Here is a 13,379-nt window from a genome sequence, read left to right as displayed (position 1 = left end):
ATTTAAGTTTCATCGGCACGTAATGCTGCTTCTACAAAACATCCACCAACTGTTGTTGTTTTTCCTTGTACAATAAGGCTAGTATAAATATAAACATTTGTTTGTAGTAGGGAGTTGTTTTCGTTACGGGATAGAGTGAAGTTCTACTGACACAATTTTTTCCCACCATCATCATGGTGTGTGCGATTCATTGCAGTCCATTCTTACAGAAAGTTTCGGCAGGAATATAAAGCATGTGCTAGAGCAGGTCAGTAATAGATTTCTAGCAGATTACCTCTGGCAGGAAATTTTATTCTTGGACCTACCGGCCTATTAGAGGAGGTTTTTGTAGTATCCGGAATATTTAATGGCAAATGTTATGATTAGAAGACGGTATTTCATGGCAAGGTAGTCATTAGGCAAATCCCAGCGTTCTGATTGGTTCTTTCTGGGTTGGGATTTTGCCAAAAGAAACGTTTCCATGGAAACGGTCATAAGCCGTGCATTTCTTGCTTTCCAAAGCGCGTCTTGAGGGTCATATAATAAACTACTTACTAACCTAACTTGCTCGAGCCGTACTGGGGAATATTGACCTTCACGCGGTCGACTTTGTACGGACCTCGCTGCGCTCTGTCCGTAATGGCACGACCTTGGGCCATTATTCCCTAGTGCGCTCAAGCAAACTAGGTTAGTAAGAGGTTAACATTTACGTTGTTTCTAAGAAAATATCTTATTAATTACCGTTGTGGAAAATACAATATAGAAAATTTCTTTTTTATTTTTCTATGTGCAACTATACAAGATGCTCAGACACCGGGCGTGAACTCCCGGAAATCATGCACTTGATCGCGGCATGCATTTACTTGACTGTTGCAGATTAGTAAAGGCAAACAAGGAATGCATGGTTTCCAGTGTCGACTGCAGCTCTGAACCGATAGGAAAGGGGATAGTGAGTAAACTGTGTGATGTTAAAAATGATCTCACTTTATTTACAAGAGGTAAGAGAACAAACCTGAAAAACTATCTAGTGCTAAATATAAATTGAATTAAATTTTAAACGCGTTAACGTAACTGTAGAGACAGTAATTGCTCTAAAGTAATACAAGATGTTTGCGAGAGACAAATCAAATTGAATGATATTATAAGGTGATCCATTTCATTTATCAAGTATTCAAACACAACTTTCTTGGCTGGATTACCTAAAATCAATTTTAGGCGGCGTGGCCGAGTGGTTTAGGGCGCTGGATTTGAAATCTAGATGTCCCTGGTTCAAATCCTCCGCCCTACCGCTATCTGGATTTGTTCTCGGTAGCCCCGAGTTCAACTCCTCGGCCGCGTTTTGTAAATAGCCAACTGGTCAGCCTCCCACCAGTTGGGATTCTTAATAGTTGATGTTATATTTGAAATATTTGTTTATTTATTTACAGTGTCCCCAATTAGCACATTAGTGCTAAATACATCGACACTTAAATAAAGTTATTATTATTATTATTATTATTATTATTATTATCAGTGATTGATGCATATTGCAAATTAACAGAATCTGTAAACAATCCAGTACAGTTCAGCAAAGTATTTTTCCTGCTTGTGTTTCTGTTTGTTTCTTGGACATTAGTAAAAGTCAAAAGGCTGAGTGACAAAAATACAAAAAGAAAACTCATCCCCACTAACAATTTGAAAAATGGAACTTTTAATATGATACCATAGACAGTTTTTAAAAATAATGGCAAACTGTTTAAATCGCAAGACAGAAGTTGTGTTGTGCGCGAGGTGACTCCTGGGTGGAAAATAACTAGAATCATGCAAGCGCTTATCTTGAACGAGAAGGCAAATTCTAGGCTTGGTAAGAAGGAAAATTTAATTTTTCATACCTTATAATCGCTCTGTAACAGTGGCTCGCTGGAGGGGTGAGTGGGAAACATTCTCAACAGGGACAACTTTTGACCATGTGAACAGGCCGTTAATTCGCCACCGACACTAAACCAACAGTCGCTTACCGACGATTGTGGGTTAAATCAAACAGATTTAGGCTTAATAAAGCTTAATTACCATATATTTTTGTTAACGTACGTTCTGAGAATTTAGTGTTACATCAGGACAATAGCTGTCACTGCGCTTGTCAGCGGCTTGACACACAAGCGAGGCGAAAGGGTCAATTCTGCATTGTATTGACCCTTTCGCCTCGTTTGCATACCTTTTAAACCAAAAAATATTTGACCGAAGACTCGACTGCAGTAACAGCTATTTATCTATACTCATCACCTGTGTTGATGATCTTTAACTAATGGCTACTCACTTTCTGATCTCTAGCTATCACTTTCTGATCTCGTTCATAAGACTTCTCACACGGACAAAAAGTGGTAACGAATTTAAACAGTGTTTATTTGATGCATGTGACCGCAATCTTGGATTAACACGCTTGAAACCTCGGGGAAGTTGCTGTTACCATGCGTCTCTGCAAGAACAGAAAAATAACCAATGACGGTGATTGCTTACCACTTACCCGGAAATTGCGCTAATTTCGGTCAGAATGTAAATGTAAGACAATTTTGGCTGGACTGATCGGAAAATTTTCGTAATTTTCACTATTGGCAAGGATCGGCAAGGATAGCGCATTGTTCCCTGTAACGAAACTCTGAGGTAAGTTAGAAATTAATTCTCGGTGACAGGCCAGTATGTCTTACATTGCAAAGCTAGCTTTCGTTCTGTTCGACTTAGGGGAATAAGATCACTGCTTTTTAGGCCATGTTTAGCAAAATATCCTGACTTGTTTTTAGCGAACCACGACTACTAGATTTGCACTGAACAATTAGACTATTCGCTCTTAATTTCTGTGATGGTTGACTCCGACGGCGCCCTCGTAAACAATCACGCGATCGAAATAATCGAGTTGTTAGTCAGAGTACTAAAGTGTCTGACTACTGCGTAAATTCGCAATCTTATTGGCTACACAGACACTCAGAGTGCGCGTTCAGTTACTAGAGGTTATTGCCGAAAAACAAAAAAAAACGTCTTGAAAACATATTGTTTGTCGAGTTGATGATTTACATGGTTAACATAGACACTCACGCTTCATTGACGAGGGCGAGGGCGAGACTTCGAGAGAACTATCAACTAATAAAAACCCTCCGCGAGTATTCTAAATGCAAAAGATTTGAAGACCCGTTGTTGACATGTCTAGCATGATTTGCATCTCGTGACTTATGACATGAAATGGCGACAGCTTTGTTAACGTTTATTAGCTGGCCCTTCTCCCTCCCCCTCCCCCCCGCCAAAAAATGTTTTCCTTCTAAAAAATACTCACCGTCATATCCCAAAGTCAAATGTCACGTTGTCTCCAATCAGCATAAACGGCGCCCACTCGGAAACCATGTCAAAGCCGTTACCTCTCATCCACTTCATGGCCTGGTGAAGGGATTCACTTGCACTCTCCCCACGAACAAGATGCTCGTAGAAACGACGCATCAGCTGCTCTGTTGCTTCGTCGCTTATGGCCCATAGAGCTACCAAAACGGATCGTGCACCGGATCCTAAGAACGCTCGGGCAATCCCAATGACTCCTTCAGCTCTAATCTGCCCACATGCACTATGACAACAGCTAAGTACCACCAGTTTTGCTCGCAATTGAACTTGTGCAATGTCAGACATCGTCAATAGGTAATCGTTCTCTTCTGGAATCCTGTTAGGAGTGGCTACTGGAGAAAGGGCAATTTCCCCTCTTTCGGCATTACCATGGGCTGCAAAATGTATCAGACTCACTGAATCTAACCTTTCAATTACTGCCTGCTTTGTTGCGTGCTGTCCTAACAAAGGTTTAACACCTAGCAGTCGTCCAATCATGACTGCTTCATTTCCTGCACAGGGTAATCTAGAAAAGGGCATTTCCTTTCCTTTGTAACACACCGTACCGACAACTGGATCCCCCACTATTAGAGCACCAGTCTGACTGTGATAGTATGCGGGACTGTCCTGAATGAGCTTGAGAGTCGTCAAAGAAGGAACGATGCGGATTCTGAATTTCCCTGATAAATACCTCCCGCCTTCATCCTTTAACGCTGGAAATGGAACTTGGTTTAAGAAGCGATCAGGAACAACAATGAGCTCAGGCTCCTCAAGTAGTTCAGCTACCGGACTGATTAGCATTCTGTAGTGCAAAGAAGCGCTCGATTCGGAATTTTGACTTTCTTCATCTTCTTCCTCTATAAGTCTTAATGCTGCGAGGCTCTTAACGTCATTTAAAGATCGATCTTCGCAATTCTCCTCGGATAAAACACCAAAGCTTCGAAAGCTTTTCGCGAAGAAATTATCTAACTTGCCAACTGGTCCGGCAGCAACTAGTTTCTCATTCACTGTTATTCTTCGGAAATGAATGATTCCACTTGTCTTGAGAACCCAGAAAAACAGATCATATCCATGATAAGAAATGTACAGACAAGAAGAGTTAATTTCTCTTTTCATGATATTTTCAATACCAATCCACGATTGCGGATCAGCTGAGATCTGGCTTTCAAGAGAATACTGAGTTACCATCAAGTCTGCTAACGCTCTAGCCCGTGCCAGCTCTAAAACATAAAGTGCATGGTTCGGATTTCCCTCAAAACAATAAAATGCACTAAGATTCCGGTAAGGAAAGGAACGAACGTCTGAAGACAATACCTTGAAATCGTCGTTGTCCCTTAAGAAACTTCGTAAAGTTTCGCTTCTGTTTATACTCAGAAACAGACAGGCCAACGCTTCCTGGATCTTGTCTTGGCATAATTTCACCATTGAAAGATTGCAAAGAAATTTGAACTCGCTGTCTAAGTCTTCAATATCTCGACTAATTGACACTGCCTTTTCAAGATAACCTTCAGCCATGACATATTCACCGAGAGATTGATACAATGCTCCTAAGTTTCCGTAATCTGCTGCTTCTCCTCGTTTGTCACCAATTTGTATTCTAATGGCAAGTGCTTTCTCAAGATATTCTTTAGCTTTTTCATATTCACCAAGAGACTTAAACACAGTTCCTAAGTTTCCGTTTGAAGTGGCTTCTCCCCGTTTGTCACCAATTTGTATTTTGATGGCAAGTGCTTTCTCAAGATATTCTTTGGCTTTGTGATATTCACCAAGAGATTGAAACACAGTTCCTAAGTTTCCGTTTGAAGTGGCTTCTCCCCGTTTGTCACCAATTTGTATTTTGATGGCAAGTGCTTTCTCAAGATATTCTTTGGCTTTGTGATATTCACCAAGAGATTGAAACACAGTTCCTAAGTTTCCGTAATCTGCTGCTTCTCCTTCTTTGTCACCAATTTGTATTCTAATGGCGAGTGCTTTCTCAAGATATTCTTTGGCTTTGTGATATTCACCAAGAGATTGAAACACAGTTCCTAAGTTTCCGTTTGAAGTGGCTTCTCCCCGTTTGTCACCAATTTGTATTTTGATGGCAAGTGCTTTCTCAAGATATTCTTTGGCTTTGTGATATTCACCAAGAGATTGAAACACAGTTCCTAAGTTTCCGTAGTCTGCTGCTTCTCCTTCTTTGTCACCAATTTGTATTCTAATGGCGAGTGCTTTCTCAAGATATTCTTTGGCTTTGTGATATTCACCAAGAGATTGAAACACAGTTCCTAAGTTTCCGTAATCTGCTGCTTCTCCTTCTTTGTCACCAATTTGTATTCTAATGGCGAGTGCTTTCTCAAGATATTCTTTGGCTTTGTGATATTCACCAAGAGATTGAAACACAGTTCCTAAGTTTCCGTAAGCTGCTGCTTCTCCTTCTTTGTCACCAATTTGTATTCTAATGGCAAGTGTTTTCTCAAGATATTCTTTGGCTTTGTGATATTCACCAAGAGATTTAAACACAGTTCCTAAGTTTCCGTAATCTGCTGCTTCTCCTTCTTTGTCACCAATTTGTATTCTAATGGCGAGTGCTTTCTCAAGATATTCTTTGGCTTTGTGATATTCACCAAGAGATTTAAACACAGTTCCTAAGTTTCCGTAATCTGCTGCTTCTCCTTCTTTGTCACCAATTTGTATTCTAATGGCAAGTGCTTTCTCAAGATATTCTTTGGCTTTGTGATATTCACCAAGACATTGAAACACAATTCCTAAGTTTCCGTAATCTGCTGCTTCTCCTTCTTTGTCACCAATTTGTATTCTAATGGCAAGTGCCTTCTCAAGATATTCTTTAGCCTTGTCATATTCACCAAGACATTGAAACACAGTTCCTAAGTTTCCGTTTGAAGTGGCTTCTCCCCGTTTGTCACCAATTTGTATTTTGATGGCAAGTGCTTTCTCAAGATATTCTTTGGCTTTGTGATATTCACCAAGAGATTTAAACACAGTTCCTAAGTTTCCGTAATCTGCTGCTTCTCCTTCTTTGTCACCAATTTGTATTCTAATGGCGAGTGCTTTCTCAAGATATTCTTTGGCTTTGTGATATTCACCAAGAGATTTAAACACAGTTCCTAAGTTTCCGTTTGAAGTGGCTTCTCCCCGTTTGTCACCAATTTGTATTTTGATGGCAAGTGCTTTCTCAAGATATTCTTTGGCTTTGTGATATTCACCAAGAGATTGAAACACAGTTCCTAAGTTTCCGTAATCTGCTGCTTCTCCTTCTTTGTCACCAATTTGTATTCTAATGGCGAGTGCTTTCTCAAGATATTCTTTGGCTTTGTGATATTCACCAAGAGATTTAAACACAGTTCCTAAGTTTCCGTTTGAAGTGGCTTCTCCCCGTTTGTCACCAATTTGTATTTTGATGGCAAGTGCTTTCTCAAGATATTCTTTGGCTTTGTGATATTCACCAAGAGATTTAAACACAGTTCCTAAGTTTCCGTTTGAAGTGGCTTCTCCCCGTTTGTCACCAATTTGTATTTTGATGGCAAGTGCTTTCTCAAGATATTCTTTGGCTTTGTGATATTCACCAAGAGATTGAAACACAGTTCCTAAGTTTCCGTAATCTGCTGCTTCTCCTTCTTTGTCACCAATTTGTATTCTAATGGCGAGTGCTTTCTCAAGATATTCTTTGGCTTTGTGATATTCACCAAGAGATTTAAACACAGTTCCTAAGTTTCCGTTTGAAGTGGCTTCTCCCCGTTTGTCACCAATTTGTATTTTGATGGCAAGTGCTTTCTCAAGATATTCTTTGGCTTTGTGATATTCACCAAGAGATTTAAACACAGTTCCTAAGTTTCCGTAATCTGTTGCTTCTCCTTCTTTGTCACCAATTTGTATTCTAATGGCGAGTGCTTTCTCAAGATATTCTTTGGCTTTGTGATATTCACCAAGAGATTTAAACACAGTTCCTAAGTTTCCGTAATCTGCTGCTTCTCCTTCTTTGTCACCAATTTGTATTCTAATGGCAAGTGCTTTCTCAAGATATTCTTTGGCTTTGTGATATTCACCAAGAGATTTAAACACAGTTCCTAAGTTTCCGTTTGAAGTGGCTTCTCCCCGTTTGTCACCAATTTGTATTCTGATGGCAAGTGCTTTCTCAAGATACTCTTTAGCTTTGTCATATTTACAAAGAGATAAGAAGAGAGTTCCCAAGTTTCCATACGAAGTGGCTTCTCCCTTTTTGTCACCCATTTCCTTCATGATTTTTATGGCTTTCTCATAAAGTTCCTTTGCTTCTTTGTATCGATATTGCTGTTTACATATTTTAGCCATTGCTATTGTTAGATTCCTTTCCTCGTCTTTTTTGCTACACTTGCGGTAAATTTCAAGAAGTTCCCTGCCGTAGATTAAGGCTTTTGTATAATCAGGGATATGACAATACGCATTGAAAAAAGTTTGATAAATGCAAATGTTGATTAAATTGAAAAGTTTTCCCGCTTTAAGTACTTCGTTATTTAGGCAGATCAAACATTCTTGGCAGACCTCAATGGCCTTTAGACCACGATCAGTGTTGAGAAGGAAAGTAGCAACAACCAAGCCAATAGAGATGGCTTGTAAAATGTCTGTTATGATGCCCATGTCGTCCCTTTCTATAGGCCCTGTCAAGCGGATAACACGAATCAAGATTTGTAGCTATTTCGAGTAATAATATATTTTTGTACGTCTTTCTACCTGGTTGTCTAAGTGGGTAATGGCGAATTCAAAGCTGGGGTAGTCCTGTTATGGACTTGCATTTTGTCATAGGGGAGCAGAAATAGTCCCAATCTAAACAAAAGAAAACTGATGAAAATACGAGGCCGTTGGTTGAATGCAGTTAGTTGTCTTGGCGTGTGTGAAAACCGTCGTGTTGATCATTTCAGGGCAATGCGTTTTTTTCTTAGAGTTGCATTTGCCTTTTTGTTTTTCTTTTTTTCCAGCAAAAATCACCGTTAAAGTTCAGGCTGCTTACTAGTCTTTTTTTTAGCTAAGTATTGTTGTGACTTTTTATCGATCCCAAAATTATTTTATCGGCAGTGTTTAGTCCTCCAAAATCTCTACCCTAGCCTATTAATAAAAATGTGGCCGAGCAGATTGCGTCCAATCAGTAAAAGAAAAACACACTGAACATAGCCGAGCTCAGTCACATTCATATTTTTTTAAAATATATAATAAAACTTTGTATCTGGTGTGTGACTGCTAATTCCAGTTCTGGCTACTCTACTCAAATGACGGTGATAATTTAACTGTTTAATGTTTCCCGTTTTCTCCAGTCATTGAGCTCGCGAAAGTCCCCCTTTTTTTCCTCGAAAGTGCAGAGCGACTGTGAAAGTTAACGTGATGATTTCAGTCCAATATGAATGACAAAGCTAAATCTGATTTGCACTTACCACTTTTGCACTACAATGGAACAAAAACCGATATGCGCCGACAACGATAATATTTCCTGTAAAAATTGTTGAGAGGGAAAAGTTAAGCAGATTTTTACTCCACAGCGGTACCTCCAAACAAGAATTCGTTTGATTTTTTTCTTCGGGTGACTTACAGCACTCAAAAACTGAAGAAAATCAGTCACGCGATTCATGAAAAATCTCTTTCAGTGTAAATTGACACTATTAAACATCGCTTTCAAATACACGCTATATGTGTATGAAACGGTATCAATCACGAACAGCTTAAAGTTTACAAACTTACCGTGTTCAGTCTCTCGATCCTTGGACGAAATTAAATCAAAAGTGATAGAGACTGAAGAGCAAAAACAAATGCAAACTAAATAGTGGAATTGATTACTGATGGCAAAATCCAATGCCTTTTAAATCATATTGTTTTGTTGACTATAGTTCATAGATTGAAATGATTATTAAGCCCAACAAAGTCCTTTGTTGTATGTTTTTGTTTTCATTTCGGTCTTGACCGTGCTTTAAACACAATAGGTAATTATTACTGTTTCACAGACTATATAACTCAACTGAAAAGTTTCGGTTGTGTGGCTTATGCCTATTATATATAATCGCAAAACGAAAGACTGTTTACTGTGTGGACCTTCCAACATAAATCGTGGCATCTTTGTTTGCTCTTTTGAAGTTTGTCAATTTTTGAAACTATATACCCCTCTAGTAACTATGAGTTGATTAATGGATAAAGTTTACATTCCTCGCCTTCCTTTCATAGAAACTAACTGACTTGCTCACAAGACAAATACGGCAACTAAAGACGAATGGCTTTTGCCATCGTTCTGTTGTAATTCTTCATATTTGTTATATGCGAGTGCTCATTTTATAATTTACTTTGCACGATCTCATTGAGCTCCTTCTGCCGCCGTCTCATGGTAACAATATCAATTGACAGAGCTAAAAACTTTCTCTTTCTTACAGGAAACAATTGAGTTTGGGATTTATCATCACTGCATGATTGGCTCAGTGAAGGTCGTGGCTGTCATAATTGAGCTCTATATTATTCTAACTGGTTAAGAAACCAGACGATGCAAAGTGAAACTACGTAAACCACTTGGGTGGTTCTCGATATTTCGAGGAAACACTGATTATCCTAATACGTCATGCATGGAAGATCTATTTCGAAGTTTCTGGAGTGTCAAAACATAAACTTGGCAGGATATGCGAGATAAGCTGAAAATCATGGCGGGACGTGGAATGCGGGATGTAGGATTCAGGATAAAAATATCTTGGCCTGAGCAGCATGTGCTCATTTCAACCAGGAAATGCGGGATAAATTTGATGTTGAGGGGCGGGATGTGGGATAAAAAACAGCAAATCACAGTTACTCAATGCCTGGAGAAATACATTTACCTTTCGACAGTGTTTGGAAACACTAATAAGTTTGTAAAACAGTTTTCCAATCGCGTTTCGGTCACACCAGCGTCGTTAACTATAACTGGTTCAAATTAGTCTTTAATAACATGACGTTAAAGTTAAAAGTAGTTCTTGATTACGGTCGATGCTACAGCAACAAATTCTCTCAGGTTCTTTCTTTGCATTAAAAAATTAGATCGACTGCAAACAGTTTACTTAATGATTTCAGTCTACTATGGATAACAAAGCTATTAAAATAGTGATTTATACTCACTGGTTTTGGTGAGTCGACCACAATGAAACCAAAATGACTACGCGTCAATAACAGGACCTTTTCCTCTGAAACGTAGAAGAGGAGGAAAAATTTAGCAAATTATTACTGCGCAAACGATGCTTCCAAACAATTATTCGCGTGACGTAATTTTCGCGTGACTCACTAATAGCTCTTACAAGAAAAAGAAAATCAGCCACGCGATTCATGCAAACCTCTCCCAGTGTAAATTTAAAGTATTAAAAATCAGCTGTACTTATTATATGCGCACTCAACGCTATCAGTCATGCACAGACAGCTTACAGTTTATAAACTTACCGTGTTCAGTTTCTCGGTCTTCTGATGAAAGTGAAACAAGAGTGATAGAAACTGAAACAACACTGGGGGGTTTTCTTGCAAGACAATAAGAGGTCCAATAGGAAATCAAAACAATTTAAAATTGAAATATGTTTTAAACGTTGAGCAAAACAATTAAATAAAAACATTCGAAAGTATGTTACATTATGTCTTTCCTATGTGCATTCTTTGTCACATACTGACCGTTAAGTCTAATAGCTTTCAAAGTACATTGAGTGTTTGACCATATCTAATAATCAGTATAATGGTTATCAAGCTAGACAAATTTCTTTGTTGTCTGTTGTTCTTCGCTCTTTGGTTTAACCGTGCATAAAACACTATAGGTGTTAACTCAGTTCTGACTTATTGGTTTACCAACTTAACTGTTTCGCTTAAGTAATTTTGAATGAACTGTTCATGATCGCAAAGCGAAAGATTTTTCACAGTCCTAGACCATCCAGCATAAATCGCATGAATCTCCCGTGAAAGCTGCTTTTGCCATCGATCTGTTGTAAAATATGGAAGACCGTGAATTAATTTTTCGTCAGTTTGCACTTTATAATATACTTTGTGCGATTTGGGCGAATTCATACTTTCGTTTTCCCATGGTAACAGACATCAGATCTGACAGAGCCAAAAACTTTGTTATCTACTAGAAAGCGGTAGAGCTTGCAGTTAATCCCCTCTTTATGATTGTCGGAATGTGGTCGCTATCGTAATCGAGCTATATATTATTCTAACTGGTTAAGATAGAAACCAGACGATGCAAAGTTAGCACTGAAGAGCTGTACTAACCACGGAGAAACTTAGCCTTTTAAAGTGAAACTACGAAAACCGCTGGAGGGAGTTCTAGATATTTCGATGAAACACTGATTATCATACTACATCATGCATGGACGGATGTATGTCGAAGGTTTTAGAGTGTCAAAACCTAAGCTTTGCGGGAGGCGAGAAAAGCTGAAAATAAGCAGGTGGGATGTGGCCTGAGCAGCAGGTGATCATTTCAACCAGGAAATTCGAGATAAATTTGATATCGAGGGACTATGAATGACAAAGCTGAACTTTTTTTGCGTTCACAGGACGCAGTTCATAATCTTGGGTATACTGTGGTTTCAAGGTGACCTATTTAGACATATTTTCTTCTAACGTCTGCATTTTCTACGCCATTTTGAATGACGTCACACGCCATATGCGCAAAGACTATCACACACCTCAAGGTTTTCGTTGTGGTGTGAGCAAGTCTGAGCATCTAAAGACTACCTCGTGGTTTATAGTTTATTTTGTATGTTCATAAACACGACTTTGAATCGCCGTGGGTTTGGGATGTTTACCGTGGGAACAGCTGTGTTTCATTGGCTGTAGTTTGATGTGGTTAGTGTGTTACACTCTACTCAATCTCGCACAGGAACTACTACAAAACTACAATAACAACACGTTTTCTCATCGATCCTCGTTTCGTTTTTTTCTCGCCAACGCGTGGGATTTTCGATCCCATAATAATAAGTAACCTGGGGCTGGGCCCAGTCCCTCACGTTCTACTTGTAACACACTCCCCTCCAACAGAAATGTCGTCCCGACATTATAACAGGAAATACAAAACCAAAAAGAACAATGGTTAGGAGGGAGCGTCAGTTCTCATCATGTTTCAAACTGAATACTTATTGTGGCAGTTCCATTATCCGCAGGTTTTGTCTTTATCAGTTTGTAACTAGAGGGAAAATCCAACACAAATTTCGCTTATGAGTTAAGTCACAGAAGGCGAGCAACAGGTGTGCTTGTCCATGGTTAATACTCGGAGTAATCAGTTGTGACTTCAGGAGTGTTCATTACTGGTTTGTCCATATGGGCTGTGGTATATACTGCAGCTGTGGAATAAATGGGATGTGCGGGGTGCAGTGAACACACCGGCAGTGAGGTACAAGCCAGTTGGCCATGACTTGGTAGGGAAGTATCACCTGAGGGCATTGAATTGCGTTTACTACTGGGTTTAAACGTTGGTACTCGGGTACCCCCATCTGACTGTAAGTCAGAATCCTAGGGGGTCGTCTCTCCCTTCTAGGTCGCGTAGCTCCCTCTAGGTGTTCCTCTGAATCTGAATTGTCACTTTCCTCAGGGGCCATATCAGTCACATCTAGAACGGATGAATTTGGCACTGATGAGTCACCAGTGTCCACTTGTGGGTCAGGTTGGTGCCTGGTATCTGACATAGTGGCACAATCTTCATTATCACAGTGGTCCTGTGGGTCCATAGGACGGGTGTCTACTTCCGCCGGAAAGGCTATTTCATGGGTGACTGGAGAGGACAGTGTGGTCATCTCATACTCATCATCGGAACTCTCTCCAATGTCTTCAGGCTGAGGTGGCACTCTAGGTCTTAGTTGGGTGGTCTTGGATGATGTTCTCGTTGGTTTAGGCAGTGGTAAAGCATCACAAGGAAGTAGCAAGTTACGGTGTAACACTCGTTGTTTCCCACGGCCAAGTTCTGGCTTTACTCGATAGACTGGACTATCAGATATGCGTTCCTCAACTACATAAATTTGCTCTTCCCAGTGTGAACGGAGCTTTCCAGGTCCTCCCCTTTCTGAAAGGTTTCTAACAAGTACGCGGTCGCCGGGGAGTAGGACTGC

At 39.7% G+C, this 13,379-nt stretch overlaps 1 protein-coding gene across 1 annotated transcript in view; it reads right to left on the bottom strand.

The window, feature by feature from the left end:
• Positions 1-1,709: 1,709 nt before the first annotated feature.
• Positions 1,710-13,379, bottom strand: part of LOC145461497 (uncharacterized) — a 49,950-nt gene continuing 38,280 nt past the window's right edge. Inside the window, exons 5-6 of the mRNA XM_081445650.1 lie at positions 3,284-7,595; positions 1,710-2,434 (exon numbers count right to left, since the gene is read on the bottom strand). Of these exons, the coding sequence (XP_081301776.1) occupies positions 3,286-7,595 (4,310 nt within the window). The 3' untranslated portion in view covers positions 1,710-2,434; positions 3,284-3,285. The remainder of the gene's footprint in view (positions 2,435-3,283; positions 7,596-13,379) is intronic.

Source organism: Orbicella franksi, chromosome 1, assembly GCF_964199315.1.
Source record: "Orbicella franksi chromosome 1, jaOrbFran1.1, whole genome shotgun sequence".
In the NCBI taxonomy this organism is placed as follows: Eukaryota; Metazoa; Cnidaria; class Anthozoa; order Scleractinia; family Merulinidae; genus Orbicella; species Orbicella franksi.
Note: the sequence above shows the minus strand (reverse complement) of the source record. Positions and strands in the feature narration are given on the sequence as shown.